At 44.3% G+C, this 21,723-nt stretch overlaps 1 protein-coding gene across 1 annotated transcript; it reads right to left on the minus strand.

Moving 5' to 3' along the window:
• Nucleotides 1-512: 512 nt before the first annotated feature.
• LOC127489830 (leucine-rich repeat-containing protein 37A2-like) lies at nucleotides 513-8,097 on the minus strand. The gene is given in 3 exon segments (XM_070061789.1): nucleotides 513-979; nucleotides 1,060-6,287; nucleotides 6,290-8,097. Coding segments are annotated over 2 exon segments (1,758 nt in total). The 5' UTR covers nucleotides 7,116-8,097; the 3' UTR covers nucleotides 513-979; nucleotides 1,060-5,355.
• Nucleotides 8,098-21,723: the final 13,626 nt, after the last annotated feature.

Raw genomic sequence — 21,723 nt, forward strand, 5'->3', positions numbered from 1 at the left:
TGAACCAGCTCCCATATGGGAGGCCGGCACTGCAGGTGCCAGCTTGACCCACTACGCCACAGCGCTGGCCTCTGCTCATTGTTATTAGTACCATTTCATCTTATATTTTAGACTCAGGAATACTGGTAGCTTGCTGAAGTGCTTCTCACTCCCAGTGACAAACTTTGGACAGTGACTTGGGAGGTATTAAGATCCAAATATTCTGACCACCCCAAGGCCCTCCGAGACCGACCAGAGGAAGCGGGTCCTCTGTGAGCTGGAGGTCTAATCCCCCTCTGTTGATTGGTTCTCAGTGATCCAGGGGAAAGAAAGCACCAGAACACCCGGTATTTGATTTAAAAGTCTACACCTTGGGGATGTGTTTTCGGGTTCTTGGAGACTGACTTAATGGAAGAAGAGAGGTGAGAGTTCTTGCTGGTGCTGTGCCCCTGGGGAGGGCTTGACTCCCTCGGAGGCTTCTAGAAGCAGTCCTGCTTTTCTTGCCTGTGGCCCCTGTTACTGCATACAATAAATATTTGACAACATTTTAATTTCTCGCCACCTGGCTAGAATTGCTTACGAATATCACACCCATGAATGTAAGCAATTAAGTATTTTATAAGCACCGCTGAGATGCCAATATCAGAAAACAGGACTTGCAGGTGACAGAGGCGGGACGGTCACTCCGTGTTTTCCTCGGGGGCTTCGCTCTCTTCACCTTCTGCCGAGGACTCTGGAGGGGGCGTTTTCTTGGCGGGGGCCTCGCTGAGCTCCCTGTGGGAAGAGAGCAGAGCAAGGCTTCCACTCCTGCCACTCTCCCCGCCTCCCCAAACTCAGTACGGTGAAGTGGCCCTGTCAAGGACCCTGCGTCCTTGTCAGGAAACTCTTCCTTTACGGAAGGCTCCTTGTCTGGGGGCAAGTCCTTGGCTTTCTTGCGTGTGCCACCGAAAGGGCTGAGCAGACGCCTCAGCCAGAGTGGCCACCTCAGCCGGAAGAAGCCCTAGGAAAGACAAAAAGACATGTGAATTGAGCATTTTCCCTGCTGTCTCCAGCCACACACTGCAGCCTCCTCCCATTTACCTGAGTCTCATCTTCCGAACACTTTCTAGGCACTGATTGGTGAAAGCTCCTTGGGGAAAAACACACACAAGACCATTAGAGATGAGTGCCATTGTTCACTTCTCACAGTGTGCATCTCCGGTCTTCCTGGGACGACACATGCACCTCAGCCATCACTGCAGTGAGTGCTCACTACAAGCCTGGGGTCTCAGATGCAGTACCCAGGGCGCTGGGCTTCCAGGAGCCCTCTGTCCCTACAGACCTGCAGTGTCTCTGGGGAGACTTTTGTCTGTTGTCAGTCCCAGTGCCTTTCTCAGCCAAGTGTGCTTGCGCAGTGGGACACACTGCACCACCACACGGGGCAGAAGTATTTTCTCTCTCCAGAGGCATTTGACACCTGCCCCTTTAGGATTTAGCCTCACAAGCATCATTCACTGGGGTGTAGGGAGAAAATGCTTGTGTTTCCATAGCTGCTCTAGTCCCCTATAAATTGAATCCTATGAAGCAATGCCCGAGTCCAATAGCAACGTTACCCAGCTCAAAGATTTTTCTCACTGCAGGGTGTCTGTCACTGATGGAAGATTGAGTTGTGAAACCAGTTTAAAGGGCAAAACCAGCGTGGAAATACAAGGTACCCTTTTTGAATATGATTAAAACAGAAAAAGAGTGCATTGTTTCAGCAACTGCTTGTGTCTACAGAGCGTGTGGGTATTGATTTGCAATAGAAATTGTAGCACACAGCCCAAGCTCACTATGACCAAGGGAGAAGTCCCTGGCTGGGGAGGAACCTTCCTCTCTGTAATACTCACTGGCAGTGTGACTATGGGACCAGTATTGTCCCTTTCTCCTTGTATCCTTACCATAACAGGGAGAGACAAACGGTCTGAGAAGGTGTGAATAAAAGGCATAGGCAGTGGGGGTCTGGAAACCAGTAAGTTTTCCAGCCACCTCATACGTTTTACTCTCCAGCAGCCTTGAGGGCGACTGTCCCCCTTCCCCCAGTGTCATGTGTCTTTCCATAGCCCTTCTCCGAGCCTCTGGAAAGGCCTCTGAACTGGCCAGATGCCACCAGCAGCAGGAACAGCACAAACAAAGCCCCTCCCTAGCTGCTGTGTCTCGGAAGGACCACTGACAGCACATGTGTCCGTGCTGGTGCCGTCTCCCCAGCCATGGCTGGGGACCAGATTTGCTGGAATCAGGCAAAACACTCAGATGGATAGTCTTCTGCCTCTGGCAATGTCCTCATTCTAAAATGAGCAGGTTTAAATAGATGAGTTCTCAGTACTCCTCTACTTCTAAAATTCTAATGTAACAATTGTCAGACTGATACTTACGTTGAAGATTTTTCTAACAATTGTCAGACTGATACTTACGTTGAAGATTTTTCTATGTCTTCTCTTCCTCTTCCTCTATGAGAGTAAATCTTTTTTGTAAGGAAAAGCAATCATTATTCACCATAATGATTCTATCTCCAAATCATTTACCTTCCCTTTCTTTCTCTAAAAGCCTTGCCTGCCCAATAAGATAACTTTTTTGAGGACAGGAATTCTGTCTTGTTAATAGTTCTCACTCTTCCACAGTCCTTGGTCTTGAATGCCTCTGGGACTTAATACATTCTATTGACAGCCAGTCATCAGTGAGTCCTCTTAAAAGTGGAATGGGAGTGCAGCGTCATGCATTTAATCTATACTAATTTGGGAACATGGAAGTTGTAGTCCTTAAACAAAATTTAAAAAATCTGGAAGAAAAAAAAGTGGAGTAGTAGGAAACACCCTTAACCTGCTGAAAGTATGGACCAGAAACCTAAACAATGGTGTTTTAAAGGCAAGAACAGGAGTAGGATACTTATTAGACTGCTACTAGTCATCATTGTTGAAAAGGCTGAAATTAGTGCAATAAGAAAAATAAATGGGGTATAATTACTGCAAAGGAAGAGACAAAACTGTCATCATTTGCATAGGAGATGGTGGACAACCTAAAAAAAAAAGCCCAAGATAATCAGCTGACATTTTGTTGGACGTAACATGTGGGTCCGGGGAGGTGACTAGGTGCTGAGTCAGGAGAGTAGTACAGTGAATCTCCTGTTTGTTGTGCACCACCAGTGACTAGAGGGAAAATGGAGTACAGAGCCCTTCTTTAATAGCAATAGAAAGGAATAAACTATCTTGGAATAAACTCAACGAAAGTTGTGTAAGATTTATGTGATTAGGATGCTCTTCTGAAGTCCATAAAATGTCATGTTTCTAGGGTATCATAAAGATGTCAGTTCTCAAATTAATCTACAAATTCAAGGCAACTTAACTCAAACCCCAAGAAAACTTTTTACAAAATCTGACCAGCTGCCATCTTTTAGGAAAAAATAGATGATAAAAACTACTAAATTTATGAAGCAGGAGCTGCCCTACACTGAAACTGTGTAGTGTTAGGGTGGGCACTGCCCATGCTGGTCTCTTTCTCATCTCTATGCTGTGATCACTTACTTCTTGTGGCTAGACATGTCTTTTAAAAAACTTTCATTGAAGATAGACAGATTTCATGTATACAGATTCAGGAACATAGTGATACTTTCCACCTTACCCTCCCTCCTGCCCACACTCCCATCCCTTATTCTTCCCCCCTCTCCTATTTCCATTCTTATTTTTTATGAAGATCTATTTTCAGTTAACATTATACTCATAAGATTAACCCTACACTAAGTAAAATGTTCAACAACTAGTATGAAGAAAAAAATTCACTGTTCTTCAACAGTTCACACAAGGGCTATTTAAAATCATCACATCTCAGGGATTTTTCAAGATGGTGGCATAGGGAGGCAGCTTGCTGCTCTAGTCTAGGGGTGGATAGTTAAAAAAAAGTGGAAGGAGTGCAATCTCAGGGAAGGTTTAGGGAGAAAATGGTAGAGGAAACTCCATGCAAATTGGATGGACGCTGTGGACCTATGTGGAGGGTGTGGACTTGCACAGTTTGAGACCCCAGCAGCTGAGAGCCTCAGCACCAGCTTTGGAATGAGGCAAGACCATACTGCAACAGCTCAAGCCACTGGCAATAAAGTTGTGGGAAAAGCCTGGCATGGGTCTGGCTTGGAGCTCTGTGGGGGATGATGTACCTGCCAACCTAGAGCAAAAAAAAGTGGGGGAGTTCACGTTTCTCTCTGCCCGACCTCAGGCACTGGCATGCTGTAACTAGCCAAGAGAGGGCAGGCACCATTTTGGAGATATGTAACAGCTGCTCCAGCTAGTGACCGTGAACCCAGAAACCAACCTAGAGGAGATGCCAGACTCTGGGAGAATTGACAGGGGGCTGGGTGCTTGTGGCTGTGGGAGCCTTGTGTGGTGGGACTGTGAAAACACTGGGCTGTGTGGGAGGGTGCAGGCAAGCTCCAGGGAGGGAACACATCTTAGAGCAGCTTGATGCAGGAATCAGCTGCAGTGCATCAGCTGAACTCATTTAGACAAAGTCTTAGACATTGGAGCAGTGGGATGCTACGTAGATCTAATGACTCTGTAAGACAATACTTTTGTCTTTTGGCTGCATCCTTTCTCCCAAGGGCAGAGACAGTTCCTCGAGGGTGGAGAGTATATAATCTCATTGTTTCAGCAATGAGGAAAGAAATCAGTGGTAGAAGAGAGTACATCAAATCCCTGACACAATTTTGGAGAACTTCTGCCACTTTACTCTGGCCTTCTTACACTTAACCTCTCCAAATGTCCAGTCCCTTGTTATCTCGGTTCCAGTTGCACAGAGATTTCCCACAAGTGGGGTTCCTTTAAAAATCTGTGGAATGTGCTTTTCAAGGGAAAGAGTAAAGCGCATCTCGGTCTTGGTGACTAAAGAGGAAGGTCAGCTCGTGGTACGTGGAAAGTGGCATTGATGTACAGTCTGTGGATTCCGAATCTATTACAAAGGAAGGATGCACTCTGGCAACCTGAATGAGTCGTCCCTACCTCAATGAGACAGAAGATGATAACCAGCATTGTGACCACTGCCGTCACAGATATTGCCACGATGAGCTTGTTGTGATAGCCGTGTTCTTGAGCTCCTTTTGCGAGCTAAGAAAGAGCACAGTTTAAAAAGACAGAATAAAGAGCTGGAAAATATGGATGCTAAATATTCAGAACCCCGTTCTTCAGGTGAGTGGCGTAAAAGATCTTAAAAGACCATACAAAATCTGCTGTATTATATATAATCTTGGTATTACTCATTTTCTCTACAGTGTGTTAGGTCTGCCTCCTAACAAAGTGTCACTGTCTTGGCAAAAGTTACATTACCGAGACAAGATCTGGACTGGGAGCCCCTGGTCTTCCCGCTTGGGGTCTCCTAAGTGATGGGAAAGTGCAGATCTCCTGTCCTCACCTTACTCGACTCCTGCTCTTTCTGTCCACTCGGGGCTTCTGTACTCTCATTGATATAGGTCTCAGTCCTCCACTGCTCTGTGTCCCATTCTTCCTTGGCTATCTTTTCTTCCTGCTGCTCACTGAGGAGCTTCATCAGGATGCCTGTTCTGGAGATGAGCTTGGCACAGGGCAGTTGCACCTGGGCCTCAGAGCAGTCCATTTTCAGAGTGCGGATGACATGAGAAATGAGCCTTCTCACGTCAGTGTTGGGGATGAGGGACTGTAGCTGCTGATTCAGCTGAATTTCAAACTGTTCTCCCTGGGACAGCATCACAGGGTAGGTGAAGCCTACGGGCATGGTGGGGGCTTCAGTGCCCTCGCTGGGGTATTCCCACTGTGTTTCCTTGGTTTGGTCCACAGTCGGCATTAGGTTGAACTCGGTCCCAGCAGAATCTGTAGCTGAAGGATCTGTGTGCATTTTGTCGCCAGGGAGCGTTTCTTCATGTGCAGTGGTGTTTTCTGTCAAAACATTTTCTTTGAAAACACGCCCTCTGGAATGGTTTTCCTCCCTAGTGTCTTCTATAGAAGGTTCTCTCAGAGGAGGACTCCCCTGAGAATGCAGGCCTCCAGGGGATGAGAAAGCCTCTCCGGAGGGGGAGTTTATGAGACTCCGCAGTGCAGGGAACGGAGGCCTCTTCCCAGCCATCTGCCTGTTGAGGGAATTTTTCCTTCTGAACTTCCGACTCAGTTTGGCCTTGGGGGTTCGGAGGACCAGGTGAGAGCGAGTTTTGTGAAAGCGGTAATTTTGTCTGGAATGCGAGATTGGTTTCCCTGCCGCCTTATTTTTAGCTCTAGCATTGGCATCTTCTAAGACAAAAATGGTGTAGGTTAAGTCTTTTCCTTTGTTGTTGATCTCAGAGATTTTGCAGGGGAGGTAGAAGGCCTGCCCAGGATGTGTTTCTTCAGGAAAGAGGGGGCTGCAGCCTCACGTTCCTTTGTGAGCAAGGGCTCCATGTGCAAGGAGTTTCCGGCCACCTGCCTGGGCCTCTGAGCCACTTGAAGCTCCTTCAGCTCCCTGGAGCCTGCTCTCCCAAGCCTTCTTCCCCCAATGCTCTCCGCAAAGGGCCAGGTGCCCCGTCTCCTCCCGAGGCTCTTCCTCATCTCCTGGAGGTGCCTTTCCCGTAAGCCCTTTGGCCCCTTGATGACTTTTTTCACTCTCTGCAGCCTGTACCCCACACTTGGCATGGTTGCCAGGCTGTTCTCCTGTGACGGGGCAGTTTCTGATTTCTTTTGGAGGATTTGAGGGTTAAATTGATGACCTAACAGGATAGGCTGCATAAGCATGGCCTTTTCTTCCTTCTTAACCTCATCGATTTTTTCTTGAATTTCTTCATCTAACAAATTCTGTAGAAAATAGGGCTTTCTCAACTTATTTCTGTAAGGATGAGAGGGCCTTCTTATGTGGGTTTTCACGTAGCTCAGGGACTTATCTCTATCTTGCACATTTGAAAAAAGCAGTGTAATGAATGGTAATAATGTTGATTCTACATTTTGTAGATTTTCCTCTGAGAAATAAGGCAATATGTAATTCAGTGCACTAATAATGTCACTTTCATTGTTGAAGTCCCGCTGTTCACTCATGCGGCCTGGGAAGTCCACGCTGTTTCTCTCTGATACTGGGTTCCCTGGCTCAATAGTCAGCTGCTTGCTGGTGTTGTTCTTCCGGGCTTGCAATATCTTCATGAATGCCCCCTTTGGGTTCCCTATAGATGCTTCTTCAACTGTCAAAAAAAGAAGAGACTGCTTTTTGGTACGGAAGACTGATGGGACAGCTTTATGTCAGTCCACAGCCCTACACTCTCATCAATTAAATTAGGAGTCAAATCCAATATTTGGGGTACCATTGAGACTTTAGAGAGAAAAGTAAAACCAAACTCAAACCTATGAAATGGCAACAACAAAGGAGAAAAAGATATTTTTGAGAGTGGCATTCAGAAGAGTTCGCAGTGTTAAAAAGCAGTAACTATGATCAGTATTATTTCATTGGTTTCCAATGACCAACCACTCCAGGCTTAGAATAAGGCTGGAGGACAAATGGCCCCACCCAGCTGCCCCTTCTGTGGCTCTGCCCCTGCTTCTCAGCCACATCATTCCACAGTCCTGCCTCATGCTGAGGGAGCCCAAGGCTTCCTCCCTCCCTCCCTCCCTCCCTGTGGCCCTATGTTCTTGCTGCCATCACAGGTGTCCATGGCAAAATATAGGCATGTAAGGGGAGTGAGGGCAGAGGTGGTCAAGCCAAGGGGCCTTGCTCCTCACCTCAATGTGTTCTTTCCCACCCTTGTAAAGGGAGATTAACAATGCTTGTCCTTCTCACCTCTTGAGATGAAGGGAATAATATAATTGGTAGAATAATATAACTGGTCTGGAAGGTGAGCAACACTGTGTAGATGGGTATACAGTTATCACTGTGCTAATGCCTCAGATCCCTGACTGAGATCTGAATTCAAGCTGTCTAAGGAAGAAAGCGGTCACATTTTGGAAGTCACGACATCAGTGGTAATAACCCTCATCTACAGAAGGATACTTAAAAGTACCCGAGTGTTCTGTGGATAGAAAAGCGTGAGACTCAGAGCAGGTTCAGAGTTGGACAGTCTACAAGTGCATGGAGGAGCCTTCCGACTCCATCAGAGGAGTCAGGCAGCCATTTCTGGTTATGGAACCAGAAACTCCCCGGCTCCAAATAAAACAGCATCACTTGTACTCTTTTATACAAGTGCAAAAACAAACAACCGCGGTGAGCAGTGTAGACCTGTTCTATAAGACAGAGGGCCCTTGAGGCCCAACACATAGAAAACCAGTTTATAGACTGTGTGCAAATGAGTTATCATTGAAAAGCAAAGCACCCAAGAGCACAGAACACCACGTGTGTGGTTCCCAACATTGCTTCCTTCCCCTTCCACCTCTTTTCCATGATCCTTTGTGCATATGTAAATTACATAGCGGTAACTATGTTATTAAATTACATAGCGGTGATTGCGAACCTGACTTTCAGCAAGGGAGCAGTGTAGCAATTTAGGGAGTTTAAATCTGAATGAATGAATAAAAATTCAGCAATTAATTCCATTGTTACTTTAAACTTGACCCTAAAATTTTAAAATAAGAAATTTCAAACAAATAAAAATTAAAAAAAGATCCTCAGGAAGTTCCGACTCACGGCAATGTGTCGTATTTGGCAGGCATTCATTGTCACAGTGAAGCTTGACGGTGTTGCAGACAACCTCGATAGTATGCTTAAATTGGCAGAGGCAGCAGGCCATATGGCTGGGTAAGATCCTATGAATAGAGACATAGAATTAAGTTACCTGTAAAGGGGTTCCTTGGGTGGGTCAAACAGGTGAGCCAAGGTGCCAGCAAAGGAGTTCTTGAGGTATGTGGCCAGGACATTTGGGTAGGAGCCTGGTGGCCAATTGTTGGTCTTGAATATGAGAATAAAGGAAGGAGGGAGAGGTGGCCCAAGGAGGCATAGGCATGGAAGTGGGTGTGGTGTATCCAAAATAAAGTCAACAGGGTGAGCATTGGGCACCATGGATCTGTCGTTTGACTCAGGGGTGTCTCCTTCCAGTTCACAAGTCTCATTGTGGGTTGGGAGTGCACAGGAGGACTTCCCCCAACCTCTGGAGTACTCTTCTCCATCCCTGTTGGAAGTGTTCACTATTAGAAACTACTCTGGTCCCAGAAAAATGACTGACTGCAGTAATTGTTGGAAAAGATGTGGAGAAAAAGGAACACTCGCTCACTGATGGGTGAGTGAAAGTAATTTGACCAGGCAGGTGTTTAGCCCAGCCATGAAGATGCTGCTTGGGACAAGCACATCCACTTCTGGAGTGCCTGGCTCCATTTCTGATCCCTGTTTCCTGCCAGGGAGTGCCCTGGGATGTGTCAGGTGGTGCTTCCCTAAATACCCAGAAATGGAAAGACTGCAACTTATGGTAGGTGTGTGTTTTTAAGAAACTGTCAGTCTATTTTCATTATATTTTTTTTTCAAATGTATCATTTCGAAAGTTTCTGTGGAAGGAAGAGAGAGAAACACACACAAACACATCTTTTCTTTTTTTTTTCTTTTTGACAGGCAGAGTGGACAGTGAGAGACAGAGACAGAGAGAAAGGTCTTCCTTTTGCCATTGGTTCACCCTCCAATGGCCGCCGTGGCCGGCGCATCGCGCTGATCCAAAGCCAGAAGCCAGGTGCTTTTCCTGGTCTCCCATGTGGGTGCAGGGCCCAAGGACTTGGGCCATCCTCCACTGCACTCCCGGGCCATACCAGAGAGCTGGCCTGGAAGAGGGGCAACTGGGACAGAATCCGGCGCCCTGACCGGGACTAGAACCCAGTGTGCCAGCGCCGCAAGGCGGAAGATTAGCCTATTGAGCCACGGTGCCGACCACATGTTTTCATTAGGTAGTTTACTCCCCAAATGTCTGCGACATGCAGGGCTGGGCCAGGCCAAAGCCAGGAGCTCAGAAACTAGTTTGGTTTTCCATGTGAGGAGCAAGAACTCAAGTCCTTGGGGCATCACCCACTGCCTTCCAGGGTACATGTTAGCAGGAAGCTAGGGTGGAGCAGAGCCGGGACTTGGATCCAGGCATTCTGATGTGGGATTGGAGTATCCCAGGTAGTGGCTTAACGGCTGCACCAAATGCCTGCCATCGTAAACAGTTTAATTTTTATTTGTTTTATTTTTTAAAGCTTTTATGTAATGAATGCCAATTTCATAGGTACAACTTTAGGAATATAGTGTTTTTTCCTCCATACCTGCCCTCCCACCCCCACTCCCGTCCTACCTCCTACTCCCTCTCCCATCCCATTCTTCATTAAGATTCACTTTTGATTGACTTTATATACAAAAGAGCAACTCTATACTAAGTAAAGATTTCAACACTTTGCACCAACCCCCCACCCCACAACATAAAAAGTACTGTTTGAGAACAAGTTTTGCAGTTAATTCTCATAGTACAGCTCATTAAGGACAGAGTTCCTACAGGGGGGGGTAAGTGCAAACAGCTTCATTTCTAATACCCCCAAATTGGAACAACCTAAGTGTTCACAAATAGGTGAATAGATAAACTATGGTAGGTTACACGTAGTGGGCCAGGCTCTTTCTAACCAATAGAATAACCAATGGTTGAGTTGTTACAGATGACTAATGTTACTTCTTTGGGTCCAGGGAAAGCTTCATATAGAAAGAAAAAAAAAAAAAAGAAATTATCAACTCCCAACTTGACTCTCACTGGGATTAAACATGACAATAGGTCTGATCTGATTTCATCATCATTTAAAAAAATCATCTATTATTTTTCACTTTATGTTTCTGTGTGGGAGCAAACTGCTGAAATCCTTACTTAATGTATACTAAGCTGATCTTCTGTATATTAAGATATTCGAAAATGAATCTTGATGTGAATGGAAGGGGAGAGGGAGTGGGAAAGGGGAGGGTTGTGGGTGGGAGGGACAGTATGGGGGGAAGCCATTGTAATCCATAAATCGTACTTTGGAAATTTATATTCATTAAATAAAAGTTAAAAACAAAACAAAACAAAAAAAAAAAAAAGAAAGAATGCACTCAGAATGCTAAGCTAGTGTTTTACTAGACTTCAATTCTAACAGGAAATTTTTGTTAAGTCCTTTCTACCCCTAACTTCGTATTTTGAAAATTTTCAAGCCTACAAAAATATCCGAAAGATTGGTGTCATGAGTTTACATGTTCTCTCACTTAGATTCAACTGTTGCTAACATTTTGCCACATTCACTTTCCACGTGTGTGTCTCTATGCACTTCTTGGACAAACCATTTGAGAATGAGCTGTAGATATGATGACCTTTTCTTGCTAAACCTGAAGTCTGCGTCTCCTAAGAACAAAGGCATTCTCCTGCATATCCACAACACTATTATCACCCAGTCAGCTTTAACATTAACATCACCGTCTATTGTGGTCCACATGCAGGTGCTCTCAGTTGTCCCAAACATGTCTTGGCTACTTTTAAATCAGGCATTGCATTTTATTTTCATGGCTCTTTAATTTTCTTCAGTTTAGAACTGTTCCTTTTTTGCAGTGTTTCATGGCATTGGGATTTTTGAGGCATTCAAATCAGTTGTTTTACAGCATGCACCTCAATTTATCCTTCTAAGACCAATACTGAATATAATCACCAGGGAACATTTATTTTTTTGAGTGGCTAAGATTTTTTTTAAAAAGTTTTATTTATTTGAAAGGCAGAGTGATGGTTGGGTGCAGGAGAGAGAGAGAATGAGTGGAGGGAGAGGGAGAGGGAGGGAGAGAGAGAGAAAGAATGAACGTGAATAAATCTTCCAGCCACTGGTTCATGCCCCAAATGGCCACCGCAGCTGGGGTTGGGCTGGGTTGAAGTCAGGAGCCAGGATCCAGGAGCCAGGAACTATATTCAGGTCTCTCCTGGGTGGCAGGGGGTCAAGCACTTTGGTCATCCTGTGCTGCTTTCCCAGGTTCATTAGCAAGGAGCTGGATGGGAAGTGGAGCAGCTGGGACTTGAACTGGCACTCCCATATGGGATGCCAGCATCACAGACAACTTCACCTTATGCCACAACACCAGCCCCACTAGGGACCATTTCTGGCAGGAACACTGCATCTTGCATAGAGAATGTTGTAGTTTTGCTGCTTACTAAAATGGATGCACTAGGGATGATGTCAGTGATAAAATATTTATTTTTTAGAAGATTTTTATTTATTTGAGAGGTAGAGTTACAAACACAGAAAGGGAGAGACAGAGACAAAGATCTTCCATCTTAAGCTGGTTCACGTCCCAAATGGCCTCAATGGCCAGAGCTGGGCCAATCTGAAGCCAGGAGCCAGGAGCTTCTTCCGGGTCTCCCATGCAGGTGCAGAAGCTCAAGCACTTAGGTCATCTACTGCTTTCCCAGGCCATAGCAGAGAGATGGATCAGAAAAGGAGAAGCCAGGACTGGATCTGGTGCCCATATGGGATGCTGGCACCGCAGGTGGAGACAGCCCACTATACCACAGCGCTGGGCCCCAAATCATTATTTTCAAAAATATTGGCAAATCTGGGGCCGGCACCATGGTGCAGTAGGTTAATCCTTCACCTGCAGCACCGGCATCTCATATGGGCGCTGGTTCTAGTGCCAGCTGCTCTGCTTTTGATCCAGCTCTCTGCTATGGCCTGGGAAAGCAGTGGAAGATGGCCCAAGTCCTTGGGCCCTGCACCCGCATGGGAGACTGGAAAGAAGCACCTGGCTCCTGGCTTCGATCAGTGCAGCTCCAGCCATTGTGGCCATTTGGGGAGTGAACCATCGGAAGGCTTTTTTCTCTGTGTCTCTCTCTCACTGTCTATAACTCTTATCTGTCAAATAAATAAATAAAATTTTAAAAAATATTGGAAAATCTTTTGAAATTGCTAATGACCTGAGGTATAACTTATTCTTACTAGATAATATTTAAGTATTAAAGACCATTGCACATTAATATGCAATAAAGGGGCCAGCGCTGTGCTGTAGCAGGTTAAGCCTTCACCTGCAGTGTCAGCATCCCTTATAGGCACTGGTTCAAGTCCCAGCTGCTCCGCTTCTGGTCCAGCTCCCTGCTAATGCACTTGGGAAAGCAGCAGAGGATGGTCCAAGTGCTTGGGCTCCTGCTCCCACATGATTCAGAATAAGCTCCGACTCCTGACTTTGGCCTGGCCAAGCCCTGGCTGTTGTGGTCTTTTGAGCTAGGAACCAGCAGATGGAAGATCTTTCTCTCTCTCTGTATTTCTGCATTTCTTTTTTCTTCTTTTTTTAACTTTTATTTAATGAATATAAATTTCCAAAGTACAGCTTATGGATTACAATGGCTCCTCCCCCATAACTTCCCTCCCACCCGCAACCCTCCCCTTTCCCTCTCCCTCCCCCCTTCCATTCACATCAAGATTCATTTTCAATTCTCTTTATATACAGAAGATCAGTTTAGCATATATTAAGTAAAGATTTCAACAGTTTGCACCCACATAGAAACATACCAGGGGATTCCAATTCAATCCCATCAAGGTGGCATGTACCAATGCCATCTCACTAGTTCCAGTGATCAATTTCTGTTCAAATTGATCATAATGATAGGACTAAGAGCCAAAGGGAGCACATAAACAAGACTAGTGTCTGCAAATACTAGCTGATAGAATAAAAAAGGGAGAGAATGATCCAGCATGGGAAGTGAGATACACAGCAGACCCATAGAATGGCAGATGTCCTAAACAGCACTCTGGCCTCAGAATCAGCCCTTAAGGCACACGGATCTAGCTGAAAAGCCCATGAGAGTATTACAGGCATGGAAAGCCAAAACACTCTGGCAAAAAAAAAAACCCTACATGTATTTCTGCCTTTCGAATAAATAAGTAAGTCTTTAAGAATGCATTAAGGACCATCGCTTATGAGTCACGACACAAGTGAGCTGGCCTGCTTTGTCTAAACTCCTGAGGACTTCCAATAATGAACTCCAGTGTAACAATTGCTTTCAGGTTTTTATAGCCTTGGTTGCACATGGCTCCAGAAAATGCTAGCACTTTTCCTGTCCACTGATGGTCAAGTATGAAAAAAGCAGCTAGAACACCACAGCCTTGGCTAACTGAGAAAGCTTGTTGATGATGAGAGCTTTGACTCTTTGGAGAGGAAGGCCTCTCACTGACCTGGGAGGATCCACTGTGGCAGATGCTGCCCAAGGTTGAGGAAGAGGAGGCTAGAGCAGAAACCAGTGGACTTGATGATGTGGGAAAGTTAGTCAAGGAGGTGATCTGACAGAAGTGATTAGGGCAGGGTATGCTGTGAGAGGCCTTTCCCCATTCTTATCTTGTGGAGTCCGCTCAACTAGCCTTATCATAGTTTCTGTTTAGCTTGTCCAATTGGCAGGGGGGAGGTCACAATGGAAGTTGCAGTGAGTTTATGGTAAAATGTCAGAATAGGGCTCTAAGGAAATCCTTTTTAAAACTTCAAAACTTGAGATACTTCAAACTCTGCATGAAAATTAACTAGAAAGGATCATGGACCTAAATGTAACTCTACAGTTTCTACAAGAAAACAGGAGAAAATCTCTGTAACTTTAGATTAGACAATGGGTTATTTGAAAGATTTTTTTCAGGAAAGGCACAATAAAAGGACAAACCATACAAGATAAAAGTTGCTATAGGCTCATCAACATTAAAAAAAATTAACTTCTACTCTTCAGAAGGTACACTTAGTAGAGTGAAATGATAACTCACAACCAGAGAGAAGATATTTACTAAACATACATCTGAGAGAAAGTACTCATACCCAGAGCATATAAAACACTCTTAAAACTCCCTAAGATTACCATCAAATTACTACATGGGAACAGATTTGAATAGACACTTGGTAAAGATATTTGCACAACAGTATCGTCAGTTATTAGAGAAGTCTAAGTTTAAACTGCAGTGAGTGTACCCAAGGTGCCAGCGTTAGGATGACTGAGTCCCGCATTTGAGCACTTGCATTTGATTCTTCTCTCTGGTTCCTGATTCCAGCTTCCTGCTAATATAGTTCTTCTGCCTTTCTTTGGTTGAGTAACTGGGGTTCCTGCCACCTACATGGGAGATCTGGGTTGAATTCCCAGCTGTCAATTCCAGCTTCAGCCCAATGCTGGTCTTGGTGGCATTTGGTGAGAGAACTGATTGACTCTCTAGTAACTATTTTTAAATACTAAAAAAACATATAGAGATTCCACTGTTTATCTACTGGCAGAAGAGCTACATTAAAAAAAGTTTTATTTTTTAACTTATTTGAAAGAACGAGAGAGAGAGAGAGAGAGAGAGAGAGAGAGAGAGAGAGAGAGAAAGAGATTGATTGATTGACCTTCCATCTGCTGGTTCACTTCCCCAAATGCTGATAACAGCCAGGGTTGGGCCAGGACTATGCCAAGGACATAGGTCTCAATGTGTGGGTCTCCTACATGGGTGGCAGAGACCAGAATACTTGAGTTACCATCGGCTACCTCCCAGGGTGCACATTAGCTGGAAGCAGAGTAGCTGGGACTCAAACTTGGCACTCTGATACGGGATGTAGGCATCCCAAGTGGTATCTTATTTATTTATTTATTTATTTATTTATTTATTTAACATGTAGAGTTAGACAGTGAGAGGGAGAGACATAGAGAAAGGTCTTCCTTCCATTGGTTCACCTCCCAATCACCCCCCAAATGGCCGCTACCGCCAGAGCTGCGCCGAACTGAAGCCAGGAGCCAGGTGCTTCCTCCTGGTCTCCCATGCGGGTGCAGGGTCCAAGCACTTGGGCCATCCTCCACTGCCTTCCCGGGCCACAGCAGAGAGCTAGATTGGAAGAGCAGCAGCTGGGACTAGAACCTGGTGCCCATATGGGATGCCGGTGCCACAGGTGGAGGATTAGCCAAGTAAGCCATGGTGCTGGCCCCCCAAGTGGTATCTTAATGCTGTGCCACAATGTCCAGTTTCTAAATGTTTGTTAAAAAAGTTGAAATCTGAGGACTGGGACAACACATGTTGCAAGTGCCACTCTCGAACATTGTTGGTGAGAGTGCAGACTGCAGCAGCTACTTGGCAAACAGTTTAGCTGTGTGTTAAACAGTTCAATATACACTTAGTAGGTAATGAACTGTCCTACCCCTAGATCTTTACACCAAAGAAATGAAGACACATATCCACTCACAGACCTCCATGTGAGTGCTGTTAGTGGCTTTATTTATAATTGCAAAAAGTTGGAAAACACAGTTCTATAAGCTGATGAAATGGATAAACTGGTGTAACTACACAATTGGAATATTACTTAGCAATAGGTAGAGGCAGCAACATGAATAGTAGTTTAATCTCTAAAGGATTATGCTGAGTAAAGGAGCCAGACACAAGAGGCTACACTTACTACATGATTTTGCTTATAAGACACTGTGGAAGGAAAAACTACAAGAATAGAAACAGGATGAGTGGTTTGCAGGGCCTGGGTCTGGGGATGGGAGGAGACGATTGATTGGAAAGGACCATGAGGGACCTTTTTGGGTTGATAGAAATGTTCTACATCAGGAATTTGGTGGTGGTTACATAACCACGTGTTTGCCAAAACTCAGCAAACTTTACAGTGTGAATTGAAATACATAAAAATTATACCTCCATAAGCCTGACTTAAGAAAACACGTCTACAGACTTACATGGAAATAAACCTAAGAAAAAGATAACTTACAGGTTTTCCAATTGAAGAGTCATCATGAGGATGTTCTCAACTGTGGTAAGTGGTACTTGTGTTGTTCCCAAGTCTCTGAAGGAGAAAGCCCAAACATTCATGGTATGGACCTCAATAAAAAGATCTGTCTTTAAAAAGGTTGTTTCAGGAAGATGTGGTTACATCAGTTTTGGCTTCTCTATAAAGCAAGACAGCTCAAGAGTTTGTCATGGAGACAGTTCCAGAAAGCCCTGGTTGAAATGACTTTACTATTTGCATCATCAGATTAATGACCTTGGCATTGAAGAGTGGAACCTACACCTTTTTCTGCCATTGTCTTATTTTTCATTTTATACTACATTGACCTCTTTTAATTCTTATTTTTTTCTTTAAAAAATTTACATCTATACCTCTTTGCTTGGGATAGATGGTATTCCTAACATGTATTTGCATGTAACACTGTCTCCCTCTGCCAGCTGTCTTTCCCATGATAAATTCTTTCTCAGTTCTTGCCTCAGTCAATAACTTTTTTTCAGTAACCTAATTTATTTTTTTCAGTAACCTAATTTAAAATCATGACTTTTTAGCCTCAATCTCAAATATTTAATGTTTGATGAAAATAAAAAAGAATTAGTTTAATACTTACAGATATTTTAATGCTGGCAGTTTAAAAAGATACGAATCTTCAACGTTTTTCAGAGGATTACGATTGAGATTTCTGAAAAATGCAATGGAATTAAAGTTATTGGCCTTTCAATAAGCACAAGATTGTATGAGAAATTATATTCTTTTTTGTGTAGACATTTTAGGCTTAAAATTACTTTCTGTGTACTTATAAATCACCCTTAGAATTCAAAAAGCACTTGTTCTTTGGGAACTACCTATGTCTCTTAGAGGATGAATGGAGAAGAGAAAGAGAAAAGATACAAAAAAATGCATAATAAACAAAAAGTATGCAAAAGAACTTTTTAGGTGAAAAGCCTTAGAAGTGGAGCCAGTGTTTTGCCTAGCACTTAACACCCAGATTGGGATACCTACGTCTCAAATCAGATGCCTGGGTTTGATTCCCAGTTCCAGCTTCTAATTGCAACTTCCTGTTAATGCAGACCCTGGGAGGCAGTGGTGATGGCTCAATTGGTTGATTCTTTGCTGCCTACTTGGAGACGTGGACTGGTTTCTGGTTTCCAGCTTCAGCCTGGGCCTGGCCTAGCCTCGCCTGAGCCATTGCAGGTATTTGGGAAGTGAACTAGTGGACGGGAGCTGTCTGTGTCTTAAAAAAGAAAGATGTATAGAAGTGACCACACTGATAGGGAAGCCCTTTTTTGTGTAGGAAACACTAATCCTGTGTTCTCCATAATTCAAGGTGCTTGCCTTTCATCTTTAGAAATTTTAAACAAGCCATGACTTAATTCATTTAGTTGATGGAAAAAGAACCCACGTCAAAGCCATACTCTTGTCACGTTCTTCCACTGGTGTTCTCATTTCGCATCACACATCATCACATCACATCACATCACATCACACCACATCATCACGTCACGTCACATCACATCACATCACATCACATCACATCACACCACATCATCACGTCACATCACATCACACTGATCATCACATCACATCACGTCACATTGCATCACATCACATCACATCACAGTCTTTGTTACGTTGCTTGTTGGCCTGTCAGTCTCCTGGCCTGTTAGCCCCTTGAGGGCAGGGAACATATGTTATTGTCTTTGTTATGCCTGTGTGTGGCATAGTGCCTGAAATTTACTGCATGGTTAATAAATATTTGTTGAGTAAAGAAATCACATTTTGTTTCCATACCAATACAATGAATAAATTCGTGTTGTGGGAAATTTCATTCCTAAATGCTGTAATAGATTTTTAAAGTTTTTAAAGCAAGCAAACAAAAACAAAAACAGGTAAAAAAAAAACTGCCTTTAGTTTAACTCTACTCAAAAACGTACTGTACTGTTACAGACTGTGAAAATAATAATTCTTACAGATGATATTGATTGGGCTGCCAAGCATCTGTGTTCAGCATTCAACACTGGATGTTCCCAATAACCTCTGTGATAGGTATTGTACCCCAGTAGCCTATTGTGATATATATTGTGCTGAGTCACAGAGGCTGTGTAACTTGTTGTAGGTCACTGCACTTGTAAGAAGCAAAGCTGGAGCTGGAGCTCAGTCCTGCCCCAGACTGTGTCTAATATGTGTGCAGAAAAGGGTCCAAATATTTGTCACTTTAATCTGAAGCTTGAGATGACTAAATATAGAAGTACTTTGAAAATTTCATCAACCTTCTCAGGATAGCGCTCATGAAAATTAGTTTCTCTTTTTATTCCTTTTCCCTAATCTTATCCCACAATTAGATATTTAGCTCAGAGTCATTGAGACTAGAGATTTAACAGCATGTTGTAGGTGACATCAGTGGAAACCTATGTAAACAGTGGAGTGAGAACATCTGAAAATTTATCCCTTCATAAAGGGAACAACAAAATGGTAAAAGTGGTCAGAATCAAGTTTTTGATAATTCTGGAAATTTAACCAAAGGCTTGCAGCCACCTGTGGGGCATTTACTCAAGAAAATTGGCTGACTTTCTCTAAGAATAGTGAGATTTGTGTGGGTTTTGTGTATTTAACTTGCCCTAGACAGTTCCTCCCTGGCAAGCTCAGTGGTAGCCTTAAAAATAGGCTTGGCAGCTTATGACAAGAGCCTCGGGTGATAACTGACGTCATAAATAAGAGTGTCAATTGTTAAATCAACAACAGGAGTCACTGTGCACTTACTCCCCATGTAGGATCTCTGTCCTTAATGTGTGGTACTATGTGAATTAATGGTATAACTAGTACTCAAACAATACTTTATACTTTGTGTTTCTGTGTGGGTGCGAACTGCTGAAATCTTTACTTAGTATATACTAAGTTGATCTTCTGTATATAAAGATAATTGAGAATGAATCTTGATGAAGAATGGGATGAGAAAGGGAATGGGAGATGGGATGACTGCAGGTGGGAGGGAGGTTATGGGGGGAAAAAGCCACTATAATCCAGAAGTTGTACATTGGAAATGTATATTTATTAAATAAAAGTTAAAAAAAAGAAACATCTGCTTTAGGAATAGACTGATGTCTTAGCAATATTTGGGTTTAGGTTTTTGGATTGTGGATTAATTTTATTTTTAATTTGTTGCTTCTCAAAATTTTTTAAAATTATGAGATGTATTACTTGCATACTCACAGTCATATGTAACCATGTGAATATTGGATAATGTTTGAACTTTGTCTAAGTTATTTTGTCTACATTTGAACCAAATCAGGAATTATAATAAGAAAAGAGAAGTATGTGTAAAATGAGCAACAACAACAAAAAAACCTCAAACTCTCCAAAAAAAAAATAGCCTGTATGCCCAGTATCAGAGAGAGTGAGGGAGAGGGACAGAGGGACAGAGGGACAGAGGGAGGGAAGGAGGGAGGGAGGGGGGGAGAGAGAGAGAGAGAGAGAGAGAGAGAGAGAGAGAATGAAAATGAATGGAGATGAGGGCCGGCGCCATGGCTCACTAGGCTAATCCTCTGCCTAGCGGTGCCGGCACACCGGGTTCTAGTCCCGGTCGGGGCGCCAGATTCTGTCCCGGTTGCCCCTCTTCCAGGCCAGCTCTCTGCTGTGGCCAGGGAGTGCAGTGGAGGATGGCCCAGGTGCTTGGGCCCTGCACCCCATGAGAGACCAGGAAAAGCACCTGGCTCCTGGCTCCTGCCACCGGATCAGCGCGGTGCGCCGGCCACAGCGCGCTGGCCGCGGCGGCCATTGGAGGGTGAACCAACGGCAAAGGAAGACGTTTCTCTCTGTCTCTCTCTCTCACTGTCCACTCTGCCTGTAAAAAAAAAAAAAAGAAAAAAGAAAATGAATGGAGATGAGCATGCAGAATGAAGCTGAGCTCCTCCAAAGTGCATCCCAGTGAGCTGTCAGAATCTTGGGCCTTCTTCCACTGCTTTCCCAGGCCATAGCAGAGAGCTGGATTGGAAGTGGAGCATCCAGGTCTCAAACCGGCACCTATATGGGATGCTGGCGCTTCAGGCCAGGGCTTTAATCTGCTGTGCCACAGCACCAGCCGTGTCTCTGACTTTCAAATAAATGAATAAATCTTAAAGAAAAAAGTAAAAGAACAAAAAAACCCTAAAGCCAATGAAGAGAATACTTTAAGAGAAGCATACGGTGCAGAGGAAGAATTACCTTAAGAGAAAAGAAGACCTCTTGCTACACAGATGAGAATATGGTGCAGATGAAAAGATTATGAGAAGAAAAGTGTAATAGTTGCAGGAAGTGACAATGTGAAAACTTGTGAACCCTTACAAAACACCCCCAAAGGGCAGACCTGAGTTGTTCTCTTCATCTGTAAGGTTTATGCCTCTCTCTGAGTTTGGGGAGATGCTGTTTGGATTCCAGGACACACCACAGAGGGAGGACTGTGCCAGCAGTGTGCAAATGCAGGTGTATCCACAGCTTGCCTGAAGGAGGCTATGCCCATGGCTGACCTTCAGTGTACGACCACACCCAGCTCACCTACAGTGTCAACAGTGGGGCGAATATCTGAGGAGGGAGAAAGCCTGGACTCTCCTCCTAGTCACCCACAGTGCTTGTGAGTAACAGACGAGTGAGCATGTGGATGTGCTCTGTCTGGATAAGGGAGCCCCTCTCTACACTCTAGAGTCCTTCCACTACTAAACTATGAAACTTGTTTTGTGAGGACCAATGAAGTGACTAAAACAATTTTTAGAAAGAAGCCAATGAGTTAAGACTTAATGTACATGTGTGGGGAGCAACTGGGAGCAACTCGGACTAGACTAAGTTACTGGAATTAAGACTTATTCTATGCATCTGCTCTCCCACAATATGGCGCTGGGAGAGGAGCAAACAGCTTCTACCCAGCTGCCTTTCACCAACTTGACAAGCTGCAGGAGCTGCTCCTGATTGGAGGAGAGCAGCGTACTCGGCGTGTGGGTAGCAGAGTTGGGATTGGTGGAAGAGGACTATAAAGGAGGAGAGAGACAACATGCACCAGGAACATCTATCTGAAGGAACACCTGTGCAGCCCCCGAGAGAGCCGGCCAGCGGTGTGCTGCTCCC

Source organism: Oryctolagus cuniculus, chromosome 17 (genome assembly GCF_964237555.1).
Source record: "Oryctolagus cuniculus chromosome 17, mOryCun1.1, whole genome shotgun sequence".
Taxonomy (NCBI): domain Eukaryota; kingdom Metazoa; phylum Chordata; class Mammalia; order Lagomorpha; family Leporidae; genus Oryctolagus; species Oryctolagus cuniculus.